Genomic DNA, 27,698 nt, shown 5'->3' on the forward strand with positions numbered 1-27,698 from the left:
ATTCATGAAGTTTTTCATTACATACATTCATAAATGAACGTATACTCTATATGTACATAAATGATGGTATATGACAATATACATACATAATATGTATGTACATGTCAATAGGAGGTATTTGCATTAAGAAAAAAAAAACGGTTTAAGATAAATCAACACTTATTTTATATTGTATGTCAATTTATAGTTTATGTATTCGACAGCATTTACATACATATGTAGGTATGTACATTTGTATATGAAAAACAATAATGCACAAGCGCAAGAACATCATCTTCCTTTCATACATATGTACATATGCATGTATGCCCAAATAACCTTGACTTATGTACATATGTACACAAGTCACAGCACATCATATTCTTACAAGACAAATACACATACGCACTATCGAGTTTCTTCCTAACAAGTGCAAAAACAATTCTGCTCTATGTATGTATTATGTCCTAGCATATATACATACATATATACCTACTTGCCTTCTAAACTTCCTACAAAATAATTGTATTCATATGTTCCTACATCCATGCACGTTCATACATTCATGCATATGTATATGCGCGAGCACAGCGCTCCCTTCTTGCTTCCGTGTACTTTTGTCTTTCACCAGTCGATATTCCTAATATTGTACTTACAAAAATACGATATGTACTTTGATAGACGCAAAAGCAACAGCAAGCGCAACGCCATGGCCGCTTTGCCACCGCACATTCTAAAATGTTCTAGAACACAACAAAAACACATACCTCACATGCGCATGTCGCCCAAAGCTAAAATCTAAGCCTGGCGACTACAAAAATAAAATACATTCGTAGACGCAGTCGCAGCGGCCATGATTCTATCAGCGACTGCGCTGAACAATTTAGAAGAAAAACAAAAAGTTCATTCATAAGTTAGAGCTCATATTTCAATTTCATTCATAAAACGAGCCGCCCATATGCCAATTTTCGCGACCATTCGAAAATAGTCAATATTGGAATATTTCGCGTGGAATTATTTGCCAATATTTGATAAATCTTGAATTTTTGTGATGTCGAGTGGCCGCGGCTCCGTATATATGTATGCACGCTTCTATGTATGTAAATATGTCTTCTAACTGTGCGACAGTCGCGAGTTAATGCGACTTCCAGCGAATCACACATTGCTGTCCGCAAAGCCGCATATATGTACCTTATGATCAGAAAGTACCGGGAATGTTTAAATTAAACAAAACAGAGTTAAATTTAAGGAAAATTTATATTATCTCCTTCAAAATATGACCCGTCTGAAGGAACACACATGTGCCAACGCTTAACCCAGTCCTCCAAACACTCCCGGCAGGCCGATTTGTATTCTCTTTGATCAGTGCGATGGCGCGTTATCACCATGCAAAATCTGAGAATTGTTTGCTCACATTTCCGGCGGTTTGCAACACACAGCATCTCTCTAAGGTTTCAAAACGGATAAATAATATTCTCTATTGACTGTCTGGCCCGATGGAAGGTACTCATGGTGGACTATGCCTTGGCAATCGAAGGAAACAGTCAACATCACCTTCCCGGTTCTTTTTGCTCATAGGGTATACATATCCCATGTGTCAAGTGTGCGCAGAAGCTTGTGTTCTGGGTTTGTTAGAATGGTGGTAGTTTGTACATATATTTAAACACATATGTGAGTATGCGCGTTAGGCTTCCTGGATGGATATTAGAATATTTTCTCATCAATATGTGTATGTAAGTAGTTCAGATTTGACTGAAGAGATTCAATATAGGAATGCATATTCATATGATTGCCTTTATGGATGTTTTACATATAAATTAATTCAAAAGAAGTATGAATAATGTTATATAGAAAATAAATTTCTAAATAACAGGTATTAGAAAAACCTGAATACACTATTTTAAATCAATTCTAATTAAATCAAATATAAAAAATGAAATAAAAATATCGAACAAAAAACTGTGTACAGGATTTGAACCTGAGTCAAACATGAGACGATGTACCGAATACGCAACACGTCTTTCACGATTGCGCTAATCTACAATTATTAACGATCTTTTCTAAATCACTCATTTATTCGATTCGCAGTTTTATATGTACATATTCTGCGTTAGTTGAAAGTTTGTATGCGTAATTATATGCATATGCATCTGTGTATGCGCGTTTGGCTTTCTGGGCGGATATTAGAATGATATTTTCTCATCAATATAATTTGGATTTGATGAAATAGTGTTGCGGGGAGAATCCTGTTCAAAAATGTTGCGGGGAGAATCCTGTGTGCGGCTACAAATCTGTTGCGGGAAGAACCAATAATGTTGCAGGAAGAAATTGATGCGGGAAGGACCAGTAACGTTGCAGGAAGAAATCGATGCGGGAAGGACCAATAACGTTGCAGGAAGAAACCGATGCGGGAAGGATCAATAACGTTGCAGGAAGAAACCGATGCGGGAAGGATCAATAACGGCTATAAATCCATTGCGGGGAGAGTCCTCTATCCTTAATGCTGCGGGGAGAGTCCTGTATCCAACAATTGCCCAAAATAATGAAACTTGCTGCTTCAATTGACAAAGTTACAATTTTTTCTCACTATATTTTACAAAAATGTTCCGTATTTATACACATTTCTTTACAAACAAAACCTACTTAACTCACAGAAAATTATAAACAATTTAACAAAAGTTGAAAAACAATAAAGTATTTTATCTAATATTAAATTGAACTCAACATACCGCCGCCCTTGAACTATCTGAATAAGTTCAAAACAAAATATTAAAAAGAAAATGAAAAGCCTTGAAAAACATTTACGATAAGTTATTAGTTTCTTCATGAAATAAATCTCCTCTCGTTGGCAAAAGGCAAAGTTTGACTATAGGGCGAACCAATTCGCCATGCGGTGTTTTCAACGTAACTACTCTTACGCGTCCATCGGTGCCATGATGGCATTTGATCACTCGTGCAATCGTCCACTTCGTCGGAGGATTAGGCTCGTTGAATACAGCAACCACATCCCCTTCTTCAATGTTGCGTGAAGAACGAAACCATTTAGTGCGACGTTGTAAGCTCACGAGGTACTCGTCTCTCCAACGACGCCAGAAATGTTGTCTCATGGCAGAAATTGCTTGCCATCGCTGTCGAAGATTTCCACGAAACCCTTGACCCTCAGGTTCCGGTATTGACTTCAGCGGTTCACCGACTATGAAATGTCCGGGAGTTAAAACTTCTAAGTCACCAGCAGCTTCAGAGTTGTCACAGAGTGGGCGAGAGTTTACGCAAGCTTCTATTTCAGTCAAAAGTGTGTTGAACTCTTCGTATGATAGTGGAACTTCTCCTAATACGCGTTTTAAATGATACTTAACACGTTTGACTCCGGTCTCCCAGTAACCTCCCATATGGGGTGCAGCCGGTGGATTAAATCGCCATTCGATATTCGAGTCCGCAAAGAAAGAGCGAAGTTTAATATCAGCCATGCACTGTTGAAATGCAATGCGCAACTCCTTCTCGGCTCCAACGAAATTTGTACCGTTATCTGATGCCATGACCTTACAAAATCCTCGACGATTGGTGAACCTTTTAAACGCATTTAGGAAAGCTGGTGTTGACAGGTCACCAACAAATTCGAGATGCATCGCACCAGTGCACATACAAATGAACGAACAAATGTAGCCTTTGGTAGCCTTAGCTCCTCTTCCTTGGGTGAATTTGTAGAGGTAAGGTCCAGCGAAGTCAACAGCAGTGTGAGTAAAACAACGGGCGTAGGTTGTACGAATGACAGGTAGATCACCCATGACTTGTGTAGTAAGATTGCGGTTCAAATAAGTGCATTTCACGCACTTATGGTATATATTACGGATCAAGCTACGAGCGCCGATAACCCAATAACGACGTTGTAAGACAGTTTGCATAATGCGGGGCCCAGCGTGCAAAGTGACCTTGTGTATTTCGCAGATTATTAACTTAGCAAGCGGACAATTCTTAGGCAAGATAATGGGATGCCTAACATCTGGAGCGATTTCATCGTTTTTTATTCTTCCTCCAACACGTAGAACACAAGTCCCATCCAGAAAGGGCTGCAGACGCAAAAGACTACTGCGAAGTGGGATTGGTCTTTTAGCGCTGCAAAGAGAAATTTCATTAGAAAAATAAAACTGTTGCGTATACCTTATTAGGCGAAGTTCAGCTTCAAATAACTCTTGGCAACTCGGTGTACCAAAACGCTTTATAACATTAAGCCGTCTGTTAGCCCGAATGTTAGTCAAAAAACGTAAAACATAGGAAATAACTCGACGCAGCTTAGAATACGATGAGTATTTTGTCATCACGGACCAATGATCTGTAGAATTAATCACATGGGCACGAATACTCTTTCGTATGCCCAGCTCTGTAGTGTGCTCTTTAGATTTTTTCTGCTTCCACAATTGTTCAGTGCTTTTCAGGAAAATAGGACCAGCCCACCACAATTGATGACGTAATAATTCGGAGGGAGTTATACCTCTTGAAGCACAATCTGCAGGATTCTGTTCAGAACGAACGTGGTTCCAACATTCGGGAGGCAAAACTTCTTGAATATCAGCGACGCGGTTGGCTATAAATGTCACCCATCTGCTGGGGTGAGCTTGTAACCATGCCAATGTTATAGTAGAGTCAGTCCAAGCGAAAAGCGGATAACGGAGATCAGACCAGCAGTGCAGCACGCTTCGCACTAGTTTAGCAGCAAGATGAGCGGCGCATAATTCAAGACGTGGCAACGTTGTCGGCTTAAGCGGAGCTACCTTGGTTTTCGACGAAATTAATGACACAATAATGCTACCGTCGCTTTGTGTTGTTCGTGCATACAAAACGGCGGCGTAAGCCCGCTCGGACGCGTCTGCGAATACGTGCAATCGCGTAAATGACCCAGCTACTTCAGTACCAAACCAACGTTTCACCTTCAAATGTGCCAGTTTCTTGAGTTCTATGCGATGCTCCAACCACTTCGTTGCGATAGACTCAGGAATGATATCATCCCAACCTACCTTAGTGCGCCATATGTCTTGAAACCAAATTTTTGAGTTTATAGTAGCGGGAGCAAGCAGGCCCAGAGGATCGAAGAGCGTACTTGCATCTGATAGAAACATGCGCTTGGTCAACTTAACTGGCGGTTCCCTCAAGTTAATAGCAAACGTGAGATAGTCTCCTTCTGTGTTCCAGATAAGACCTAAAGCGTGTACATCCTTATCGTCGACAATATAATGTGATATGTTCGTAGATGCATTAGAAATGCTTGCGATTAGCTCAGCGCAGTTCGATGCCCACTTACGAAGTTCAAACCCCCCTTCCCTCAATATTTCGGAAATATTTTGCTGCAACAATCGAAGTTCTTCTTTACTAGATGCACCAGTAAGTAGATCATCCATGTAAAAATCCTTGGAAATAACACTAACAGCCCTAGCACAATCATTCGACGAATCTCTTGCCGTCTGTTGAAGTGATCGGACAGCTAGATGAGATGCAGCTGCCACTCCGTACGTTACGCGAACCATGCGAAAATCTTGGATAGGCAGGGATGGGTGGCTACGCCATACGATGCGTTGCAAATCGGCGTGTTTTAAGGATACGCAGATTTGACGATACATTTTGGCGACATCTGCTGTTACAGCATAGCGGTGTGTTCTAAAGCGAAGTAAGATGGAGTATAAATCTTCCTGCAATTGGGGTCCTATAAATAATGCGTCATTCAGCGAATTTCCGGAAGTTGATTTTGCGGACGCGTTAAATACAACCCTCAATTTGGTCGTGGTACTACTTTCCTTTAAAACAGGATGATGAGGCATATAATACGTTGGATTCATAGTCTCTGACGCGACCTGCATATGTTTCATGTCAATGAGTTCATTCATGAACTCATTGTAGCGTAAACGAAGATCGGAGTCACAAGCGAGTCTTCTTTCAAGTCGTAACAAATTCCGGATAGCAAAGTTTCGCGACTCTCCCAGAGCTACATCGGGCTTCAGCGGCAATTCGACGACAAACGATGCGTTGCAAATCGGCGTGTTTTAAGGATACGCAGATTTGACGATACATTTTGGCGACATCTGCTGTTACAGCATAGCGGTGTGTTCTAAAGCGAAGTAAGATGGAGTATAAATCTTCCTGCAATTGGGGTCCTATAAATAATGCGTCATTCAGCGAATTTCCGGAAGTTGATTTTGCGGACGCGTTAAATACAACCCTCAATTTGGTCGTGGTACTACTTTCCTTTAAAACAGGATGATGAGGCATATAATACGTTGGATTCATAGTCTCTGACGCGACCTGCATATGTTTCATGTCAATGAGTTCATTCATGAACTCATTGTAGCGTAAACGAAGATCGGAGTCACAAGCGAGTCTTCTTTCAAGTCGTAACAAATTCCGGATAGCAAAGTTTCGCGACTCTCCCAGAGCTACATCGGGCTTCAGCGGCAATTCGACGACAAACCGTCCGTTAGGTTCCCTTCGATGCGTTGTTTCAAAATGGTCTTCACAGTAACGCTCCTCATGCGTAAGAAACGTTTTTTGCGTACCTTCCTCTAACTCCCATAACTTGTTCAATGCTCGATCCAAATGAACATCGCAATGTAACGACTGTAAGCGTGGCATATCAGGCTCAGATCCATTCACGCTTCCAAACAGAGTCCACCCAAAGACCGTCAGTTGAGCCATAGGAGCTCCAGATGGACCCTTACGAAGTTCTGTACAGATCAGTTGATCCATAACGTCCATTCCAATCAATATATCGACCCGTCCAGGCTTCATAAAATGGGGATCGGCTAAAAACAAACCTCGGATATGTGGCCACGATGAAGTAGCTATAGTCTGTGTTGGCAAGTCGCTTGTAATTTTAGACAGAATTAACGTTTTGACAGTAAAGCATTGATTTGTAGAGAAAGAAGAAAGAGAAAGTGATACTTCACTTCTAGCTCGTCCTCCTTGCGCTGACCCAATTCCAGTAATGTTTACTTCAGATGTTGATCGCGGCAGGCCTAAGCGTTGCACACACGCTTCGGTTACAAAGGAAGCATGTGATCCAGAATCGAAAAGTGCACGTGCGGGCTGCCAATTACCAGAACAGTCGCGTACCTTCACTAATGCGGTGGATAACAGCACAACTCTTTCTACAGCTATGGGTGGATTGGAGCTCGAGTTCAAGCATGAAGAAACGCGTGGAACGTCGACGCTTGCTGGAAATTCACAAGTTTTTGCGCTTACCTTTGATGTGGCGTCAGCAGCACATAACGAATGCGTCGCGTAATTGTTCACTGCGGTAACGGTCGTTGACTGCAAAGCACCGTGCAACAGAGTGTGATGACGTTGTTTACACATGCGGCAAGTGGAAGCACTGTTACAACGGTCTTTATAGTGACCTGAACTTAAGCAGTTGAAGCATATGTGTCCTTGCTTCACGAACTGTGATTTTGTAGACAAGTCCAATTCACGAAATTTTTCACAACTGTAAATTTTATGAGGTCCACTACAATATGCACACACGTTACTTTGTTTTGATATCGTGTGGAACACATTTGTCGACTTGCTTGATGATGCAGTTTTAACCTTAATTGGTACTGATGTTGTTGACGACGAAAACATCGATAACGATCGGCATCTTATCTCTAAAAATGTTATTAGTTGCTCAAAAGATGGAGGATCATCACTAACGAGCGATAACTCCCACTGCTTACGCGTTTCGAATGCCAACTTACTGACGACCTCATGTACCAACCAATCATCCCAAAACTCAATCGGACGACCCAACGCTTTAAGCTCGCGAATATGCTGTTGGAACGCATCAATTACACCTTTGATTGCGTCAGCATTGTCATGCGTAGCTCTTTTAATTTCAGCCAACGCGCGAAGATGAGATTCCACAATTACACGAATAACCTTATACCGCGATGTTAATAGACCCCAAGCTTCAACGTAATTTGCGTCACATATTTTAAAACCACTGATAATTTTCAACGCGTCACCTTTCAAGCAGCTTCGGAGATAGTGCAACTTTTGTCCATCTGTTAAAGCAGAGTTATTATCAACTAACGAAGAAAACGCGTCGAAAAAACCAATCCATTCTGTAGAGTCACCGGAGAATGTGGGCAACTCCATTTTCGGTAAACGTATAACCGTGGACACAGATGCCTTTGTGGAGCTATCTTGCGAATTAGTACGACAATTTTTCACGCGGCTAAAGTTAGCTGAAGCTGTAGAGTACCAAGTTTCGGCTTGGATACGCACATTTTCTTCAATTTCAATAACATCGGCACCACACGTAATTTCTACAGCGTCTTGAGCAACGTTAAAACGAACCCACTGTTCACTCAATAACTGAAGGTAGCTTGCAATATTTTCTGCATCCATAGTGAATGCCTCGTCAATACTTTTTGCCATATACCGTTTAATGGCATTGAGAGCGGAATCGCGCGTTTTAGTGGAATTCGACATTTTTAATATGACAGAAAAGCAAACGACGGGTTTTTTAGAATTTTCGCGATGTTAAATGCAGGAACGGCTGCACAAACGTACACACAATGCACAAAAATAATTTTCTTAATATTCGTTGCGCCTTTTGCTACGCGTATGTATGTACACAAGCGAATGCGTACATGCAAAAGGCAAGCGGAGTGACTATATCCGGCTCGAAGGACCAAAAATGTTGCGGGGAGAATCCTGTTCAAAAATGTTGCGGGGAGAATCCTGTGTGCGGCTACAAATCTGTTGCGGGAAGAACCAATAATGTTGCAGGAAGAAATTGATGCGGGAAGGACCAGTAACGTTGCAGGAAGAAATCGATGCGGGAAGGACCAATAACGTTGCAGGAAGAAACCGATGCGGGAAGGATCAATAACGTTGCAGGAAGAAACCGATGCGGGAAGGATCAATAACGGCTATAAATCCATTGCGGGGAGAGTCCTCTATCCTTAATGCTGCGGGGAGAGTCCTGTATCCAACAATTGCCCAAAATAATGAAACTTGCTGCTTCAATTGACAAAGTTACAATTTTTTCTCACTATATTTTACAAAAATGTTCCGTATTTATACACATTTCTTTACAAACAAAACCTACTTAACTCACAGAAAATTATAAACAATTTAACAAAAGTTGAAAAACAATAAAGTATTTTATCTAATATTAAATTGAACTCAACAAATAGATTATAGACATATGTACATATTTTCTGTTTTGATTGATTTATATAAAAGTCAGGTCATATCCAGTATGAACTATTTTATACCGAAAAGAAATTTCCATTTATAAAATACAAAAAACAGTATTTTAAAGAAATTTTAATTAAAATAAACTCAAAAATTTTACCAAACTTTCCTGGTTTGAATTGTAAAAAAAAAAATGTGCAAGAAAAAAAATATGACTTCAGGACTTGAACCTGAATTAAATACGTGCAAAAACACAAAACGAATAACTCCGCCGACTTTAGCTTCTGCACCACAAACTAACTACCGCGCGGCCTTCTTAATCGCAAATTTATTCGCTTCGATTTCCTTAGCAGTGTGCCGAAAAATCTTATGAACGTCCTCAGTAGTATGGTAAACGCAGAAAATATCTGAATTCTTGGCCTAGCGTGGTAAGTAAATATAGAAACCCTCCACTCGCGTGGTAAATATCTGCAATTGCGACCTCTTCAGGAAAGTTGAATTTGAAATGACCTTATTATGAATCTTCAAATTAGAACTCGAAAAAAGCTCTTTTAACATTTGCTCCTTCTCATTGCATTAACATTCTCTGGTTTAATGTTTGCGGGCGATATAAAACTCCTCCAAGAGGTGCATAACTTAAAAGATAGTCAAAAATTACAATCGGATCTCGTTGATTTTCAAAATTGGTGCTTATCAAAGAATTTATTTCTGAGTGTCAATAAATGTTTTATTTTAACATATACGAGGAAGCCAAATTACTTTTCTGTTAACTGTTAAATAACTGTATCCTAAGTAGAAAGTGGGAAATGAAAGATCTTGGTATTATTTTTCATACTAAACTTGCATTCACTAAACATATTGATTATGTGATTTCTAAAGCATTTGCAATGGTTGGTTTCATCAGAAAAAAATCCAATAATTTTAAAGACCCTCAAACGTTGATATCTCTCTGTGTTGCCTTAGTACGATCTCCCATTGAGTACTGTTCATTAAAATGGAACCCATACTATAAGGTTCATTCGAGGAAAAACGAAAATGTACAAAAGATTTTCACAAAAATAGCGTTGTTTAAAATGGAAGGAATTATGAAGTCAATTTCAAAGTCATATTTGGTTTTATAGTCTAAGAATTAATCGCTTATTCCACATTTCGAATAATACCACTAATTATGCATTTAATGAACCTCTTGTGCGTAGGAAAGTTTAGAATTATAAGATGTTTTACTTTATTAAAAGATATAGAAGATCAAAATGAATTAAGTGTAATAATTGAGAAAGAACACATGTGTAAGAATCATAGAGACATTCAAGCAGCTTATGAAGAACTAGAACCCAAATTTTATAACCCTCAACTCAAATTAAGAATAACCCAATTTATCAACAATTTCGAAATATGCACATTAGAAAAATATGACAGAAAAGCACCAAAGATACCATATAAAGTTAGCGAAACCCCTTCCAGACCCCGCGAAATTATAGACGTATTCTACAATTTAGGAGAGGAACTTTTTACGACTATTATCGACAAATTTACAAAATTTGCGGTAGCTTATAAAATGAGTAGTAGAAATTGGACACAATCTAAGACAAAACTACTTCATTACATAAACAAATACGGAAGAATAAAGAAGATAGTAGTAGACAATGAATTAGGATTCAAAGCTATCACAATACAACAATTCCTTGCAGATGAAAATATCAACATACACAATACTTCAAACAGTACCCACACTTCAAATGCCGACGTCGAAAGACTTCACAATACAATTAATGAACAAATAAGGGTTTTAAGAGACAATAAACGAGACCATAGAAGAGAAAATGCTAAGAATAATAGGTGACGAAAATTAAACCAATTGTTGATGGAAAAATCCATTTAAACAGAGACAGATCTGACTTAGAAATAGAAGAAGGAACTAATTTTATTAAAGAAATGAGAGGAGGCAAAAACCATAGAAAATATAGGAAAATAAATACTAGAAAAATCGATGAAGACCACCTAGAGAATACAAAAACTGGGCACAAACATTATAAGTTTCATATAAGACAGAATAAAAAATACAAAGACAAAGATAACCCTAAAGTAAAAATTAACTAACACAACCCTTCCAGACGACTATCTGGGTACTGATAACTGTATTCCTAACGACCACCTGTACACAAGAACGAAGAGATTTTAACGAATAATTTTAACCATCTCACAAGCTTAAATAATATGATTTTCTCTCAAATACAAAATGTCACCAATCATATAATATAATATAAATGTAGGAATAAAAGACACTCGTACACGTTTTTAAAGTTTGTTCTTATTTTTATATATATATGTACAGTTTTTTTGAGTTCATTCTTAACTGTAATATATGTTACAGTTATTTTAGTTATTTACAGTTATTTAAGTTATTTACTAAATGTATATATACTAGAAAACCCGGCCCCCGTCGCTGGGCACACTAAAATAGAATAGATATGGTTTAGAACAGAAAATATATGGTTTTCATATTATTTATTTCTTTATTCTTTATTCAAGCGCTTTGACATAAACAATTTTTTTTTGTTTTTCTATTTGTTTTTGAGTAAATATAAAATATAAATTGAAAATCAGGAAAAAAGAAGATTGTTTTTAAATTTCAAATCAACGGATATGAATAAACAATCGTCTTTTTTCCTGGTCATCCATGAATTTTTCGTTTCAATTTATATGTTTTATTAAGCATTGGAGCTTTTTTAACCATTATCCATTTATATTAAAAAAAAAAAAAACGAAAAAAATTGTTTTTCTTACGAACACATAATTTCATTCGGATTTCACATTAAATTCTCAAATTTCGTAAGAAATTATTCACTGTTCCAAAATCCACTCCAAAAAAATTCACAAACAATTTTTACATGTTGCACTTACGTTTCTTCCTTATGGCATCCAAATCAGAAAGAAACATTGACACATTGTAACTAACACTGTCAATTTGACAGTTCAGTTCCGCCCCAAGCGTTAAAAAAGTAAGCGACATTATGGCTGGCTCAAAAGAACGCTGTACCCGTTGCCACTGCTCCGAATTACAACCAAACTTTACGAAACTCATTTTCAATACTTACTTAACAATGTGCATAAGTTTGGTTTAATTCGGTGCAAAGACACGGCGGGTCCACGTTTTGGCATATATTTCGAGACCCTAGTCATCAATAGATATGAAAATTACCCCGTATTAAAGCACTTATCAACAGCTTTCATTTGATACCTATATTGTACATACACAACCAAAGGTTACCCGGGTCCACGTTTTTGCATATATTTCCAGACCCTAGTCATCAATAGGTATGAAAATTACCCCGTATTAAAGCACTTATCAACAGCTTTCATTTGATATCCATATTGTACAAACACATTCTAGGGTCCACGTTTTGGTCTCTATCTCGAGACCCTAGTCACGGAGCGGATGGAAATACTCTGAACTAAAGCATTCACCAACAGCTTCCATTTGATACCCATTCTGTACATACACATCCAAAGGTTACCCGGGTCCACGTTTTGACCTATATCTCGAGACCCTAGTCATCAATAGGTATGAAAATTACCCCGTATTAAAGCACTTATCAGCAGCATTCATTTGATACCCATATTGTACAAATACATTCTAGGGTCCACGATTTGGTCTCTATCTCGAGATCCTAGTCACGGAGCGGATGGAAATACTCTGAACTAAAGCATTCACCAACAGCTTCCATTTCATACCCATATTGTACACACACATCCAAAGGTTACCCGGGTCCACGTTTTGACCTATATCTCGAGACCCTTTTTACCAATAGGTATCCAAACTATACGGAAACCATCTTCAATACCTCCTTAACAATGTGTGTAAGTTTGGTTTAATTCGGTGCAAAGACACGGCGGGTCCACGTTTTGGCATATATTTCCAGACCCTAGTCATCAATAGGTATGAAAATTACCCCGTATTGAAGCACTTATCAACAGCTTCAATTTGATACCCATATTGTACATACACGTCCGAAGGTTACCCGGGTCCACGTTTTGACCTATATCTCGAGACCCTAGTCATCAATAGGTATGAAAATTACCCCGTATTGAAGCACTTATCAACAGCTTCCATTTGATACCCATATTGTACATACACGTCCGAAAGTTACCCGGGTCCACGGTTTGACCTATATCTCGAGACCCTAGTCATCAATAGGTATGAAAATTACCCCGTATTAAAGCACTTATCAACAGCTTTCATTTGATATCCATATTGTACAAACACATTCTAGGGTCCACGTTTTGGTCTCTATCTCGAGACCCTAGTCACGGAGCGGATGGAAATACTCTGAACTAAAGCATTCACCAACAGCTTCCATTTGATACCCATATTGTACATACACATCCGAAGGTTACCCGGGCCCACGTTTTGACCTATGTCTCGAGACCCTATCTACCAATAGGTATCCAAACTATACAAAAACCATCTTCAACGCCTCCTTAACAATGTGTGTAAGTTTAGTTTAATTCGGTGCAAAGACACGGCGGGTCCACGTTTTGGCATATATTTCCAGACCCTAGTCATCAATAGGTATGAAAATTACACCGTATTGAAGCACTTATCAACAGCTTCCATTTGATACCCATATTGTACATACACGTCCGAAGGTTACCCGGGTTAACGTTTTGACCTATATTTCGAGACCCTAGTCATCAATAGGTATGAAAATGACCCCGTATTAAAGCACTTATCAACAGCTTTCATTTGATATCCGTATTGTACAAACACATTCTAGGGTCCACGTTTTGGTCTCTATCTCGAGACCCTAGTCACGGAGCGGATGGAAATACTCTGAACTAAAGCATTCACCAACAGCTTCCATTTGATACCCATACTGTACATACACATCCAAAGGTTACCCGGGTCCACGTTTTGAAATATATCTCGAGACCCCAGTCACGGAGCGGCATGAAAAATACTCTGTACTAAAGCATTCACCAACAGCTTCCATTTGATACCCATATTGTACATACACATTCTAGGGTCCACGTTTTGGTCTCTATCTCGAGACCCTAGTCACGGAGCGGCATGAAAAATACTCTGAACTAAAGCATTCACCAACAGCTTCCATTTGATACCCATATTGTACATACACATCCAAAGGTTACACGGGTCCACGTTTTGACCTATATCTCGAGACCCTATCCACCAATAGGTATCCAAAGTATACGAAAACCATCTTCAATACCTTCTTAACTATGTGTGTAAGTTTGGTTTAATTCGGTGCAGACACGGGCGGTTAGCGAACACACACAAAAAGTTGACTTTATTTTATATATAAGATTTTTTTCAGTTTGTGTCCGAAAAATCCAAATATCTTACGGAACCCTATTTTTTTCCAAAATAAAATGTAATCCATGTTACTCCTGGATAATGTAGTTTTCGAATGGTGAAAGAATTTTTAAAATCGGTCCAGTAGTTTTTGAGCCTATTCGTTACAAACAAACAAACAAACAAAGTTTTCCTCTTTATAATATTAGTATAGATGTGTGTACGGGTTTTCAAGTTTCGCGATGTTGCCTGTACGGGCTTCGAATTCAAACTGTCTTCGGTTTTTCTTCGGCCAGACGCTTAGCTTATTCGGTAGGGTGACCGTGCGTCCAGTCAGTAGGGTCGCATTTTACAGTATTCAGTAATACTGTCCACTTCTTGTCTGCCTTACGTGTGGCCTTCCTACATAAATCAGAAGCAAATTCTAATAGGAAATTACATACACAACTTCAAGAACTTCTTACAAAATAAGATATCTAGAATAGAAGACGAAATAACATTTTTAGAAAATATTTATGAAATAAATAACGATATATCCCTTTAATGTGACCACATTGACGATATTGAACAAATAATATTGTCTAAAACTAGGAATAATCCCTTCCGACATACTTACTAAAACAGAATTAGATTTAATACACGACTTCGACAGTAACACTAACATTAAAGTAGCCGTCGCATTACAAAACAACGACATTATTTTAATTCTACAAATACCTCAATATTCAGAAAGAATCCTATCAACAATTGTATTTTTACCAATGCCTAATATCAATAATAAATCTATTAAATTAAGCATATATGAAATACTTGTAGATTATAATAATAACATTTTTTACACTTATGTTAAGGGAAACCTAGAAAGAAACTTAGTAAAATTAACAGACATATGCTTATTCAATAAGTTTTATCAATTTTGAAGAAGCATACTGCGATATGCAAGACTGCAAAGAAACTGAAGTAAAAGAAATCATCAGCGGAATACTTACATTTAAGAATTTTGATTCAAAGATAACACATAATTGTAATAAAATGGAGAAAGGAAACTTTATAATCAGATTTGATAATTCTGAAATCCAAATAATAATATATAAAATTTTTTAATACGAAAATTAAAATTTTTGACAAATTCATTTTACCAAACTCCCTAACAAACACAAAAGAAAGAATAAATGAAACAATAAACATATAGGTATATATATATATATATATATAATAAGCCCGTACACCCGTTTTTGGTGTTTGGCCGAGATCCTCCTCCTATTTGTGGTGTGCGTCTTGATGTTGTTCCACAAATGGAGGGATCTACGAGTACAGTCTCGAACCGACTCCGAACGGTATGAGGAGCTTTTTCATGGCAGAAATACACTCGGAGGTTTGTCATTGCCTGCTGAGGGGCGACCGCTATTAGAAAAGTGTTTTAAAGGTAAAGGTTTGATATTTACGAAATGGGACGCTATACGCTTGAACAAAATTGGGAAATATTGAAAACCTATTTCCAAAGTGGTGAGTCTTCTTCTTCTTCCGCGGTTACAGTAAATGGCGAGCGTTACCGTGACATGCTCAAGGAGTTTTTGTTTCCAAAAATTGAAGAGGATGACATGGACGACATTTGGTTTCAACAGGACGGTGCAACTTGTCACACTGCCAAAGTTACACTCGAACTTTTGGCTACCCTTTTTGAATTCCGATATCAATTGGCTGCTTCGGAGCTGTGATTTAAGCCCGTTGGACTATTTTTTGTGGGGAGCCGTTAAGGAAAAATGCTATGCGAACCATCCAGAGACGATTGATGCTTTAAAACACAAAATCGAAGTTTCCATTCATGAAATTTGACCTACGAATGGCCTACTGTAAAGCCAGTCGTGGCAGTCATTTGAACGGTGTTATTTTTTATTCATAAATGACAATGTTCGATTTTCAAAATAAAAAAAAAGTTTGAAAAAATATTTATTAGTTTTTTTATTATTGCCGATTCAAAAAGCAAATTTTACATGGCCCACTCTATATTTGCATCTGTTGGTTTTTATCTTTGGTTTATTAAAGAATGAAAAATTTTAACTGATAACACGGATATGTGAAAAAGCGTGCAAGCAAAAATATCAATGGCAACGTTGAGTAGATACAACCAAACACATACGCACACAAACCGATGTATTGTGTAAATATGTTACTAAAAGAACGCAGTTGTTCTCTACCGGATGTTGTTGTGGTTGTTGTTGTTGAAGTGGTTGAATATTTCCACTGAAATACTCCTAATTAGCGACCAGCACCGTTTTACTACCACTGTCTCGTGTGATGATGTCTTTTTCAAGTCAGATCCATTGAGTGAGGTCTAAGTATAACAGCAGATCCTTTATCTCGATGTCTGAGATCTCCTTTATTTGCTGTAGGAAAGGCCTACCGAAGGAGCGGATTCGTGCCCTACCTAGCCCCGGACATTCACATAAATAGTGGAAAAGACTTTCCTTCGCCCCTTCCGCTTGACAGCTTCTGCAGATGGGATTGAAGGGGAGATTGAGTCTGGCTGCATGCTCCCCTACTTTCCAATGACCTGTGAGGGTTGCAGTGATGCGTGAGATGTTTGGTCGAGAATATTCTAACAGGTGATTCGTCCTTTGGATTTTGTATGACGGCCATGTGTTTTTTGTTGTAATAGTAAATAATATTATCACCTATGTATCTAGGCATTCATCTATAAATTTGGAACTGATATCTTGCTATAGCCTTGTAAAGAAGGGTTGTTGATTCGCTAAAGCGAGTCAACTTTAATCTTGGGGTCTCCTCCAATCATTATGACAGCTTACTAAATTCAGAGCACTGGATAGCTGGCGTAAAAGTACGCCCCTTCAAGTTTTTTCAAGAGCTTGTAAACAAAAAAGTGACTACTTATTAACTGTACCTTACGCTCTGTCTCCTGCCCATGAATTATCAACAAGTTATTTGCTGTACTATCAAAATGTGAGTGGAATGCGTACTAAATCTATTTTATCGTAATGCGTCTTTACACGAGTATGACATTATTGCCATAACTGAGACGTGGCTGAATTACAACTTCTGCTCAGCCGAATATTTTGATAGTTACTATCACGTATACCGGAATGATCGCTACCCGGAAGCTACTGGTCTTCAAAAAGTTGGTGGAGTGCTACTTGCGGTTCGAGCGGACTTATGCAGTAAAGGTGTAGAATTGGAAGTTTTGGAGGCACAATCGACCAAATCTGCGCCAGTGTAAAATTTTCTAATAATAAGTCAATTATATTCATGTTGTCTTATATGCCTGATTATAATGACATAGTTACTTATCAGAAACACTTAGATAATTTAATTAATATTTTGAATGTCGCTAATTACGATGAAGTAATATATGTACTTCGGAGATTTTAATTTAAGTAATATAACTTGGTCTTACCATAGAAAGAGTTTGCTACCAATTAATATCAAATCGGATGTCGATATTTTAGTTACAAGTACTTTACTTTCTCATGTAATGTAACTCCATTTTAAACAACAACGGTAAAGTTTTATGTAATACTTGTAAATTTTATAATTTTGATACTCAAACAGCTGTGGACGTGGCAGAACACAATTATTTAAAGGTTGATTATAAGGGCAAGGGAGTTTCTTTGATGAAACCGATTGGAGCTTTTTGGATTCAGCAAGTGATCCTGCTAGTTCCTATGAGATTTTATGTCGAAAACTTAAAAAAACCAGCAACCAGCAATAAACCACCATGGTTTAATCCTAAGTTAGTGAACTGAAAAAACAGTAAAAACAAAAGCTTTTAAAAAGTTTAAAACCTGTAATTCATAAGACGACTATGCACAATTTCTTAAGTTGAAGAAGGGGCTCAACTCCTTTCAAAATTTTTTATTCACGCAATATATGCTCTCTATTCAAACGAGACTAAAATCCAATCCATCGAGTTTCTGGCATTACATTAAAACCAAAAGAAAAACTACGGTTTTCCTGCTGGTTTAGAATATGATGGAAAGGTTTTTGATAATTCCCAAAGTTCATGTGACTTATTTGCTCAATTTTTTCAGAAAATGTATGATAGATATAACACGACGTTATTTCCTACCCTACCGGCTTCACCTTTGCAAACTATCAGCTCCTTTGAGATTAGTAACGATGATGTGCTTCTGGCGATTTCTAAACTTAAGCCCAGCGCTAGGTCAGATAGTGAGGGACTCTCACCACATCTTTTTAAAACTTGCGCCGATTTACTAGCTCGTCTTCTTTTCTTGATATTCAAAATGTGTTTAAATAGTTGAACTTTTATCGATTCATGGAAACTTTGCTGGATTGAACCAGTCTATAAATCAGGTGCCTATTGTCAAGGAGAGCACTATTGCTAAGTTATTCGATCAAATAATAAAAATGAAGCTATTTGATAATATAATATAAATCAGGTTATATCACATTGCTAACATGGATTTTTCCCCGGCAGGTCTACCTGCTCAAATCTTGTTTTAGCTACAAATCAAATACAGGGTGGGCCATATAGCGTTTGCTTTTTGAACCACCTATTTTTTTGAGAATGGTAACACAAATGATATGTCAAATGTGTTCATAATTCACTTAAAGGTTTGACATTTACGAAATGGGACGCTATGCGCTTGAACAAAATTGGGAAATATTGACCTATTTCCAAAGTGGTGAGTCTTCTTCTTCTTCCGCGGTTACAGTAAATGGCGAACGTTACCGTGACATGCTCAACGAGTTTTTGTTTCCAAAAATTGAAGAGGATGACATGGACGACATTTGGTTTCAACAGGACGGTGCAACTTGTCACACTGCCAAAGTTACACTCGAACTTTTGGCTACCGTTTTTGAAAACCGAATAATCAGCCGAAATTCCGATATCAATTGGCCGCCTTGGAGCTGTGATTTAAGCCCGTTGGACTAGTTTTTGTGGGGAGCCGTTAAGGACAAATGCTATGCGAACCATCCAGAGACGATTGATGCTTTAAAACACGAAATCGAAGTTGCCATTCATGAAATTGGAGCCCAAACAATCGAAAATGTGATTAAAAATTGGGTTGATCGAATGGCCTACTATAAAGCCAGTCGTGGCAGTCATTTTAACGATATTATTTTTCATTCATAAATGACAATGTTCAATCTTCAAAATAAAAAAAAAAGATTGAAAAAATATTGATTTTTTTTTATAGCCGATTCAAAAGCAAATTTTACATGGCCCACCCTGTAATAAGTGCATTTAAAAACTGTTCCCAATTAAACGCAATTTATACAGACTTTTCGAAAGCCTTTGACAAGGTTGACCACTCAATACTTTTGTATAAGTTGGAGCACAATTGGAATGGAAGAAATATCTTCAATTTCTTCGTCGATTTCTTAAAAGGTAGGACACTATTAGTGAAAACTGGCCCTATTGTGTCTAAAGTCATAGTCAATGCATGGTCTGGTATACCGCAAGGAACTCATTGCGGGCCATTGCTGTTTAATATTTTTGTAAATGACTTACCTAAACATTTCAAGTTTGCACACTGTTTAATGTTTGCGGGCGATATAAAACTCCTCCAAGAGGTGCATAACTTAAAAGATAGTCAAAAATTACAATCGGATCTCGTTGATTTTCAAAATTGGTGCTTATCAAAGAATTTATTTCTGAGTGTCAATAAATGTTTTATTTTAACATATACGAGGAAGCCAAATTACTTTTCTGTTAACTGTTAAATAACTGTATCCTAAGTAGAAAGTGGGAAATGAAAGATCTTGGTATTATTTTTCATAGTAAACTTGCATTCACTAAACATATTGATTATGTGATTTCTAAAGCATTTGCAATGGTTGGTTTCATCAGAAAAAAATCCAATGATTTTAAATACCCTCAAACGTTGATATCTCTCTATGTTGCCTTAGTACGCTCTCCCATTGAGTACTGTTCATTAAAATGGAACCCATACTATGAGGTTCATTCGAGGAAAATCGAAAATGTACAAAAGATTTTCACAAAAATAGCGTTGTTTAAAATGGAAGGAATTATGAAGTCAATTTCAAAGTCATATTTGGTTTTATAGTCTAAGAATTAATCGCTTATTCCACATTTCTAATAATACCACTAATTATGCATTTAATGAACCTCTTGTGCGTAGGAAAGTTTAGAATTATAAGATGTTTTACTTTATTAAAAGATATAGAAGATCAAAATGAATTAAGTGTAATAATTGAGAAAGAACACATGTGTAAGAATCATAGAGACATTCAAGCAGCTTATGAAGAACTAAAACCCAAATTTTATAACCCTCAACTCAAATTAAGAATAACCCAATTTATCAGCAATTTCGAAATATGCACATTAGAAAAATATGACAGAAAAGCACCAAAGATACCATATAAAGTTAGCGAAACCCCTTCCAGACCCCGCGAAATTATAGACGTATTCTACAATTTAGGAGAGGAACTTTTTACGACTATTATCGATAAATTTACAAAATTTGCGGTAGCTTATAAAATGAATAGTAGAAATTGGACACAATCTAAGACAAAACTACTTCATTACATAAACAAATACGGAAGAATAAAGAAGATAGTAGTAGACAATGAATTAGGATTCAAAGCTATCACAATACAACAATTCCTTGCAGATGAAAATATCAACATACACAATACTTCAAACAGTACCCACACTTCAAATGCCGACGTCGAAAGACTTCACAATACAATTAATGAACAAATAAGGGTTTTAAGAGACAATAAACGAGACCATAGAAGAGAAAATGCTAAGAATAATAGGTTTTCATAGTAATACAATACATAGTGTGACGAAAATTAAACTAATTGTTGATGGAAAAATCCATTTAAACAGAGACAGATCTGACTTAGAAATAGAAGAAGGAACTAATTTTTATTAAAGAAATGAGAGGAGGCAAAAACCATAGAAAATATAGGAAAATAAATACTAGAAAAATCGATGAAGACCACCTAGAGAATACAAAAACTGGGCACAAACATTATAAGTTTCATATAAGACAGAATAAAAAATACAAAGACAAAGATAACCCCAAAGTAAAAATTAACTAACACAACCCTTCCAGACGACTATCTGGGTACTGATAACTGTATTCCTAACGACCACCTGTACACAAGAACGAAGAGATTTTAACGAATAATTTTAACCATCTCACAAGCTTAAATAATATGATTTTCTCTCAAATACAAAATGTCACCAATCATATAATATAAATGTAGGAACATAAGACACTCGTACACGTTTTTAAAGTTTGTTCTTATTTTTATATATATATGTACAGTTTTTTTGAGTTCATTCTTAACTGTAATATATGTTACAGTTATTTTAGTTATTTACAGTTATTTAAGTTATTTACTAAATATATATATATATGTGTACAGGTTTTCAAGTTTCGCGATGTTGCCTGTACGGGCTTCGAATTCAAACTGTCTTTGGTTTTTCTTCGGTCAGACGCTTAGCTTATTCGGTAGGGTGACCGTGCGTCCAGTCAGTAGGGTCGCATTTTACAGTATTCAGTAATACTGCCCACTTCTTGTCTGCCTTACGTGTGGCCTTCCTACATAAATCAGAAGCAAATTCTAATAGGAAATTACATACACAACTTCAAGAACTTCTTACAAAATAAGATATCTAGAATAGAAGACGAAATAACATTTTTAGAAAATATTTATGAAATAAATAACGATATATCCCTTTAATGTGACCACATTGACGATATTGAACAAATAATATTGTCTAAAACTAGGAATAATCCCTTCCGACATACTTACTAAAACAGAATTAGATTTAATACACGACTTCGACAGTAACACTAACATTAAAGTAGCCGTCGCATTACAAAACAACGACATTATTTTAATTCTACAAATACCTCAATATTCAGAAAGAATCCTATCAACAATTGTATTTTTACCAATGCCTAATATCAATAATAAATCTATTAAATTAAGCATATATGAAATACTTGTAGATTATAATAATAACATTTTTTACACTTATGTTAAGGGAAACCTAGAAAGAAACTTAGTAAAATTAACAGACATATGCTTATTCAATAAGTTTTATCAATTTTGAAGAAGCATACTGCGATATGCAAGACTGCAAAGAAACTGAAGTAAAAGAAATCATCAGCGGAATACTTACATTTAAGAATTTTGATTCAAAGATAACACATAATTGTAATAAAATGGAGAAAGGAAACTTTATAATCAGATTTGATAATTCTGAAATCCAAATAATAATATATAAAATTTTTTAATACGAAAATTAAAATTTTTGACAAATTCATTTTACCAAACTCCCTAACAAACACAAAAGAAAGAATAAATGAAACAATAAACATATAGGTATATATATATATATATATATATAATAAGCCCGTACACCCGTTTTTGGTGTTTGGCCGAGATCCTCCTCCTATTTGTGGTGTGCGTCTTGATGTTGTTCCACAAATGGAGGGATCTACGAGTACAGTCTCGAACCGACTCCGAACGGTATGAGGAGCTTTTTCATGGCAGAAATACACTCGGAGGTTTGTCATTGCCTGCTGAGGGGCGACCGCTATTAGAAAAGTGTTTTAAAGGTAAAGGTTTGATATTTACGAAATGGGACGCTATACGCTTGAACAAAATTGGGAAATATTGAAAACCTATTTCCAAAGTGGTGAGTCTTCTTCTTCTTCCGCGGTTACAGTAAATGGCGAGCGTTACCGTGACATGCTCAAGGAGTTTTTGTTTCCAAAAATTGAAGAGGATGACATGGACGACATTTGGTTTCAACAGGACGGTGCAACTTGTCACACTGCCAAAGTTACACTCGAACTTTTGGCTACCCTTTTTGAATTCCGATATCAATTGGCTGCTTCGGAGCTGTGATTTAAGCCCGTTGGACTATTTTTTGTGGGGAGCCGTTAAGGAAAAATGCTATGCGAACCATCCAGAGACGATTGATGCTTTAAAACACAAAATCGAAGTTTCCATTCATGAAATTTGACCTACGAATGGCCTACTGTAAAGCCAGTCGTGGCAGTCATTTGAACGGTGTTATTTTTTATTCATAAATGACAATGTTCGATTTTCAAAATAAAAAAAAAGTTTGAAAAAATATTTATTAGTTTTTTTATTATTGCCGATTCAAAAAGCAAATTTTACATGGCCCACTCTATATTTGCATCTGTTGGTTTTTATCTTTGGTTTATTAAAGAATGAAAAATTTTAACTGATAACACGGATATGTGAAAAAGCGTGCAAGCAAAAATATCAATGGCAACGTTGAGTAGATACAACCAAACACATACGCACACAAACCGATGTATTGTGTAAATATGTTACTAAAAGAACGCAGTTGTTCTCTACCGGATGTTGTTGTGGTTGTTGTTGTTGAAGTGGTTGAATATTTCCACTGAAATACTCCTAATTAGCGACCAGCACCGTTTTACTACCACTGTCTCGTGTGATGATGTCTTTTTCAAGTCAGATCCATTGAGTGAGGTCTAAGTATAACAGCAGATCCTTTATCTCGATGTCTGAGATCTCCTTTATTTGCTGTAGGAAAGGCCTACCGAAGGAGCGGATTCGTGCCCTACCTAGCCCCGGACATTCACATAAATAGTGGAAAAGACTTTCCTTCGCCCCTTCCGCTTGACAGCTTCTGCAGATGGGATTGAAGGGGAGATTGAGTCTGGCTGCATGCTCCCCTACTTTCCAATGACCTGTGAGGGTTGCAGTGATGCGTGAGATGTTTGGTCGAGAATATTCTAACAGGTGATTCGTCCTTTGGATTTTGTATGACGGCCATGTGTTTTTTGTTGTAATAGTAAATAATATTATCACCTATGTATCTAGGCATTCATCTATAAATTTGGAACTGATATCTTGCTATAGCCTTGTAAAGAAGGGTTGTTGATTCGCTAAAGCGAGTCAACTTTAATCTTGGGGTCTCCTCCAATCATTATGACAGCTTACTAAATTCAGAGCACTGGATAGCTGGCGTAAAAGTACGCCCGTTCAAGTTTTTTCAAGAGCTTGTAAACAAAAAAGTGACTACTTATTAACTGTACCTTACGCTCTGTCTCCTGCCCATGAATTATCAACAAGTTATTTGCTGTACTATCAAAATGTGAGTGGAATGCGTACTAAATCTATTTTATCGTAATGCGTCTTTACACGAGTATGACATTATTGCCATAACTGAGACGTGGCTGAATTACAACTTCTGCTCAGCCGAATATTTTGATAGTTACTATCACGTATACCGGAATGATCGCTACCCGGAAGCTACTGGTCTTCAAAAAGTTGGTGGAGTGCTACTTGCGGTTCGAGCGGACTTATGCAGTAAAGGTGTAGAATTGGAAGTTTTGGAGGCACAATCGACCAAATCTGCGCCAGTGTAAAATTTTCTAATAATAAGTCAATTATATTCATGTTGTCTTATATGCCTGATTATAATGACATAGTTACTTATCAGAAACACTTAGATAATTTAATTAATATTTTGAATGTCGCTAATTACGATGAAGTAATATATGTACTTCGGAGATTTTAATTTAAGTAATATAACTTGGTCTTACCATAGAAAGAGTTTGCTACCAATTAATATCAAATCGGATGTCGATATTTTAGTTACAAGTACTTTACTTTCTCATGTAATGTAACTCCATTTTAAACAACAACGGTAAAGTTTTATGTAATACTTGTAAATTTTATAATTTTGATACTCAAACAGCTGTGGACGTGGCAGAACACAATTATTTAAAGGTTGATTATAAGGGCAAGGGAGTTTCTTTGATGAAACCGATTGGAGCTTTTTGGATTCAGCAAGTGATCCTGCTAGTTCCTATGAGATTTTATGTCGAAAACTTAAAAAAACCAGCAACCAGCAATAAACCACCATGGTTTAATCCTAAGTTAGTGAACTGAAAAAACAGTAAAAACAAAAGCTTTTAAAAAGTTTAAAACCTGTAATTCATAAGACGACTATGCACAATTTCTTAAGTTGAAGAAGGGGCTCAACTCCTTTCAAAATTTTTTATTCACGCAATATATGCTCTCTATTCAAACGAGACTAAAATCCAATCCATCGAGTTTCTGGCATTACATTAAAACCAAAAGAAAAACTACGGTTTTCCTGCTGGTTTAGAATATGATGGAAAGGTTTTTGATAATTCCCAAAGTTCATGTGACTTATTTGCTCAATTTTTTCAGAAAATGTATGATAGATATAACACGACGTTATTTCCTACCCTACCGGCTTCACCTTTGCAAACTATCAGCTCCTTTGAGATTAGTAACGATGATGTGCTTCTGGCGATTTCTAAACTTAAGCCCAGCGCTAGGTCAGATAGTGAGGGACTCTCACCACATCTTTTTAAAACTTGCGCCGATTTACTAGCTCGTCTTCTTTTCTTGATATTCAAAATGTGTTTAAATAGTTGAACTTTTATCGATTCATGGAAACTTTGCTGGATTGAACCAGTCTATAAATCAGGTGCCTATTGTCAAGGAGAGCACTATTGCTAAGTTATTCGATCAAATAATAAAAATGAAGCTATTTGATAATATAATATAAATCAGGTTATATCACATTGCTAACATGGATTTTTCCCCGGCAGGTCTATCTGCTCAAATCTTGTTTTAGCTACAAATCAAATACAGGGTGGGCCATATAGCGTTTGCTTTTTGAACCACCTATTTTTTTGAGAATGGTAACACAAATGATATGTCAAATGTGTTCATAATTTACTTAAAGGTTTGACATTTACGAAATGGGACGCTATGCGCTTGAACAAAATTGGGAAATATTGACCTATTTCCAAAGTGGTGAGTCTTCTTCTTCTTCCGCGGTTACAGTAAATGGCGAACGTTACCGTGACATGCTCAACGAGTTTTTGTTTCCAAAAATTGAAGAGGATGACATGGACGACATTTGGTTTCAACAGGACGGTGCAACTTGTCACACTGCCAAAGTTACACTCGAACTTTTGGCTACCGTTTTTGAAAACCGAATAATCAGCCGAAATTCCGATATCAATTGGCCGCCTTGGAGCTGTGATTTAAGCCCGTTGGACTAGTTTTTGTGGGGAGCCGTTAAGGACAAATGCTATGCGAACCATCCAGAGACGATTGATGCTTTAAAACACGAAATCGAAGTTGCCATTCATGAAATTGGAGCCCAAACAATCGAAAATGTGATTAAAAATTGGGTTGATCGAATGGCCTACTATAAAGCCAGTCGTGGCAGTCATTTTAACGATATTATTTTTCATTCATAAATGACAATGTTCAATCTTCAAAATAAAAAAAAAAGATTGAAAAAATATTGATTTTTTTTTATAGCCGATTCAAAAGCAAATTTTACATGGCCCACCCTGTAATAAGTGCATTTAAAAACTGTTCCCAATTAAACGCAATTTATACAGACTTTTCGAAAGCCTTTGACAAGGTTGACCACTCAATACTTTTGTATAAGTTGGAGCACAATTGGAATGGAAGAAATATCTTCAATTTCTTCGTCGATTTCTTAAAAGGTAGGACACTATTAGTGAAAACTGGCCCTATTGTGTCTAAAGTCATAGTCAATGCATGGTCTGGTATACCGCAAGGAACTCATTGCGGGCCATTGCTGTTTAATATTTTTGTAAATGACTTACCTAAACATTTCAAGTTTGCACACTGTTTAATGTTTGCGGGCGATATAAAACTCCTCCAAGAGGTGCATAACTTAAAAGATAGTCAAAAATTACAATCGGATCTCGTTGATTTTCAAAATTGGTGCTTATCAAAGAATTTATTTCTGAGTGTCAATAAATGTTTTATTTTAACATATACGAGGAAGCCAAATTACTTTTCTGTTAACTGTTAAATAACTGTATCCTAAGTAGAAAGTGGGAAATGAAAGATCTTGGTATTATTTTTCATAGTAAACTTGCATTCACTAAACATATTGATTATGTGATTTCTAAAGCATTTGCAATGGTTGGTTTCATCAGAAAAAAATCCAATGATTTTAAATACCCTCAAACGTTGATATCTCTCTATGTTGCCTTAGTACGCTCTCCCATTGAGTACTGTTCATTAAAATGGAACCCATACTATGAGGTTCATTCGAGGAAAATCGAAAATGTACAAAAAATTTTCACAAAAATAGCGTTGTTTAAAATGGAAGGAATTATGAAGTCAATTTCAAAGTCATATTTGGTTTTATAGTCTAAGAATTAATCGCTTATTCCACATTTCTAATAATACC

The 27,698-nt window shown here is 36.8% G+C and overlaps 2 protein-coding genes across 2 annotated transcripts; both read right to left on the bottom strand.

The window, feature by feature from the left end:
• Window positions 1-2,780: 2,780 nt before the first annotated feature.
• LOC129250335 (uncharacterized) lies at window positions 2,781-5,591 on the bottom strand. Its single transcript, XM_054889968.1, has 2 exons — window positions 4,138-5,591; window positions 2,781-4,092 (listed from the first exon to the last, which is right to left on the bottom strand). Exons 1-2 carry the CDS (start codon window positions 5,589-5,591, stop codon window positions 2,781-2,783), a joined length of 2,766 nt encoding a protein of 921 aa, XP_054745943.1.
• Window positions 5,592-5,904: 313 nt separating this feature from the next.
• On the bottom strand, window positions 5,905-8,433 carry LOC129250337 (uncharacterized). The gene has a single exon (XM_054889969.1). It carries the CDS (start codon window positions 8,431-8,433, stop codon window positions 5,905-5,907), a length of 2,529 nt encoding a protein of 842 aa, XP_054745944.1.
• Between the last annotated feature and the right edge of the window lie 19,265 nt (window positions 8,434-27,698).

The sequence above is a fragment of the Anastrepha obliqua genome, chromosome 6 (genome assembly GCF_027943255.1).
Source record: "Anastrepha obliqua isolate idAnaObli1 chromosome 6, idAnaObli1_1.0, whole genome shotgun sequence".
Classification (NCBI taxonomy): Eukaryota; Metazoa; Arthropoda; class Insecta; order Diptera; family Tephritidae; genus Anastrepha; species Anastrepha obliqua.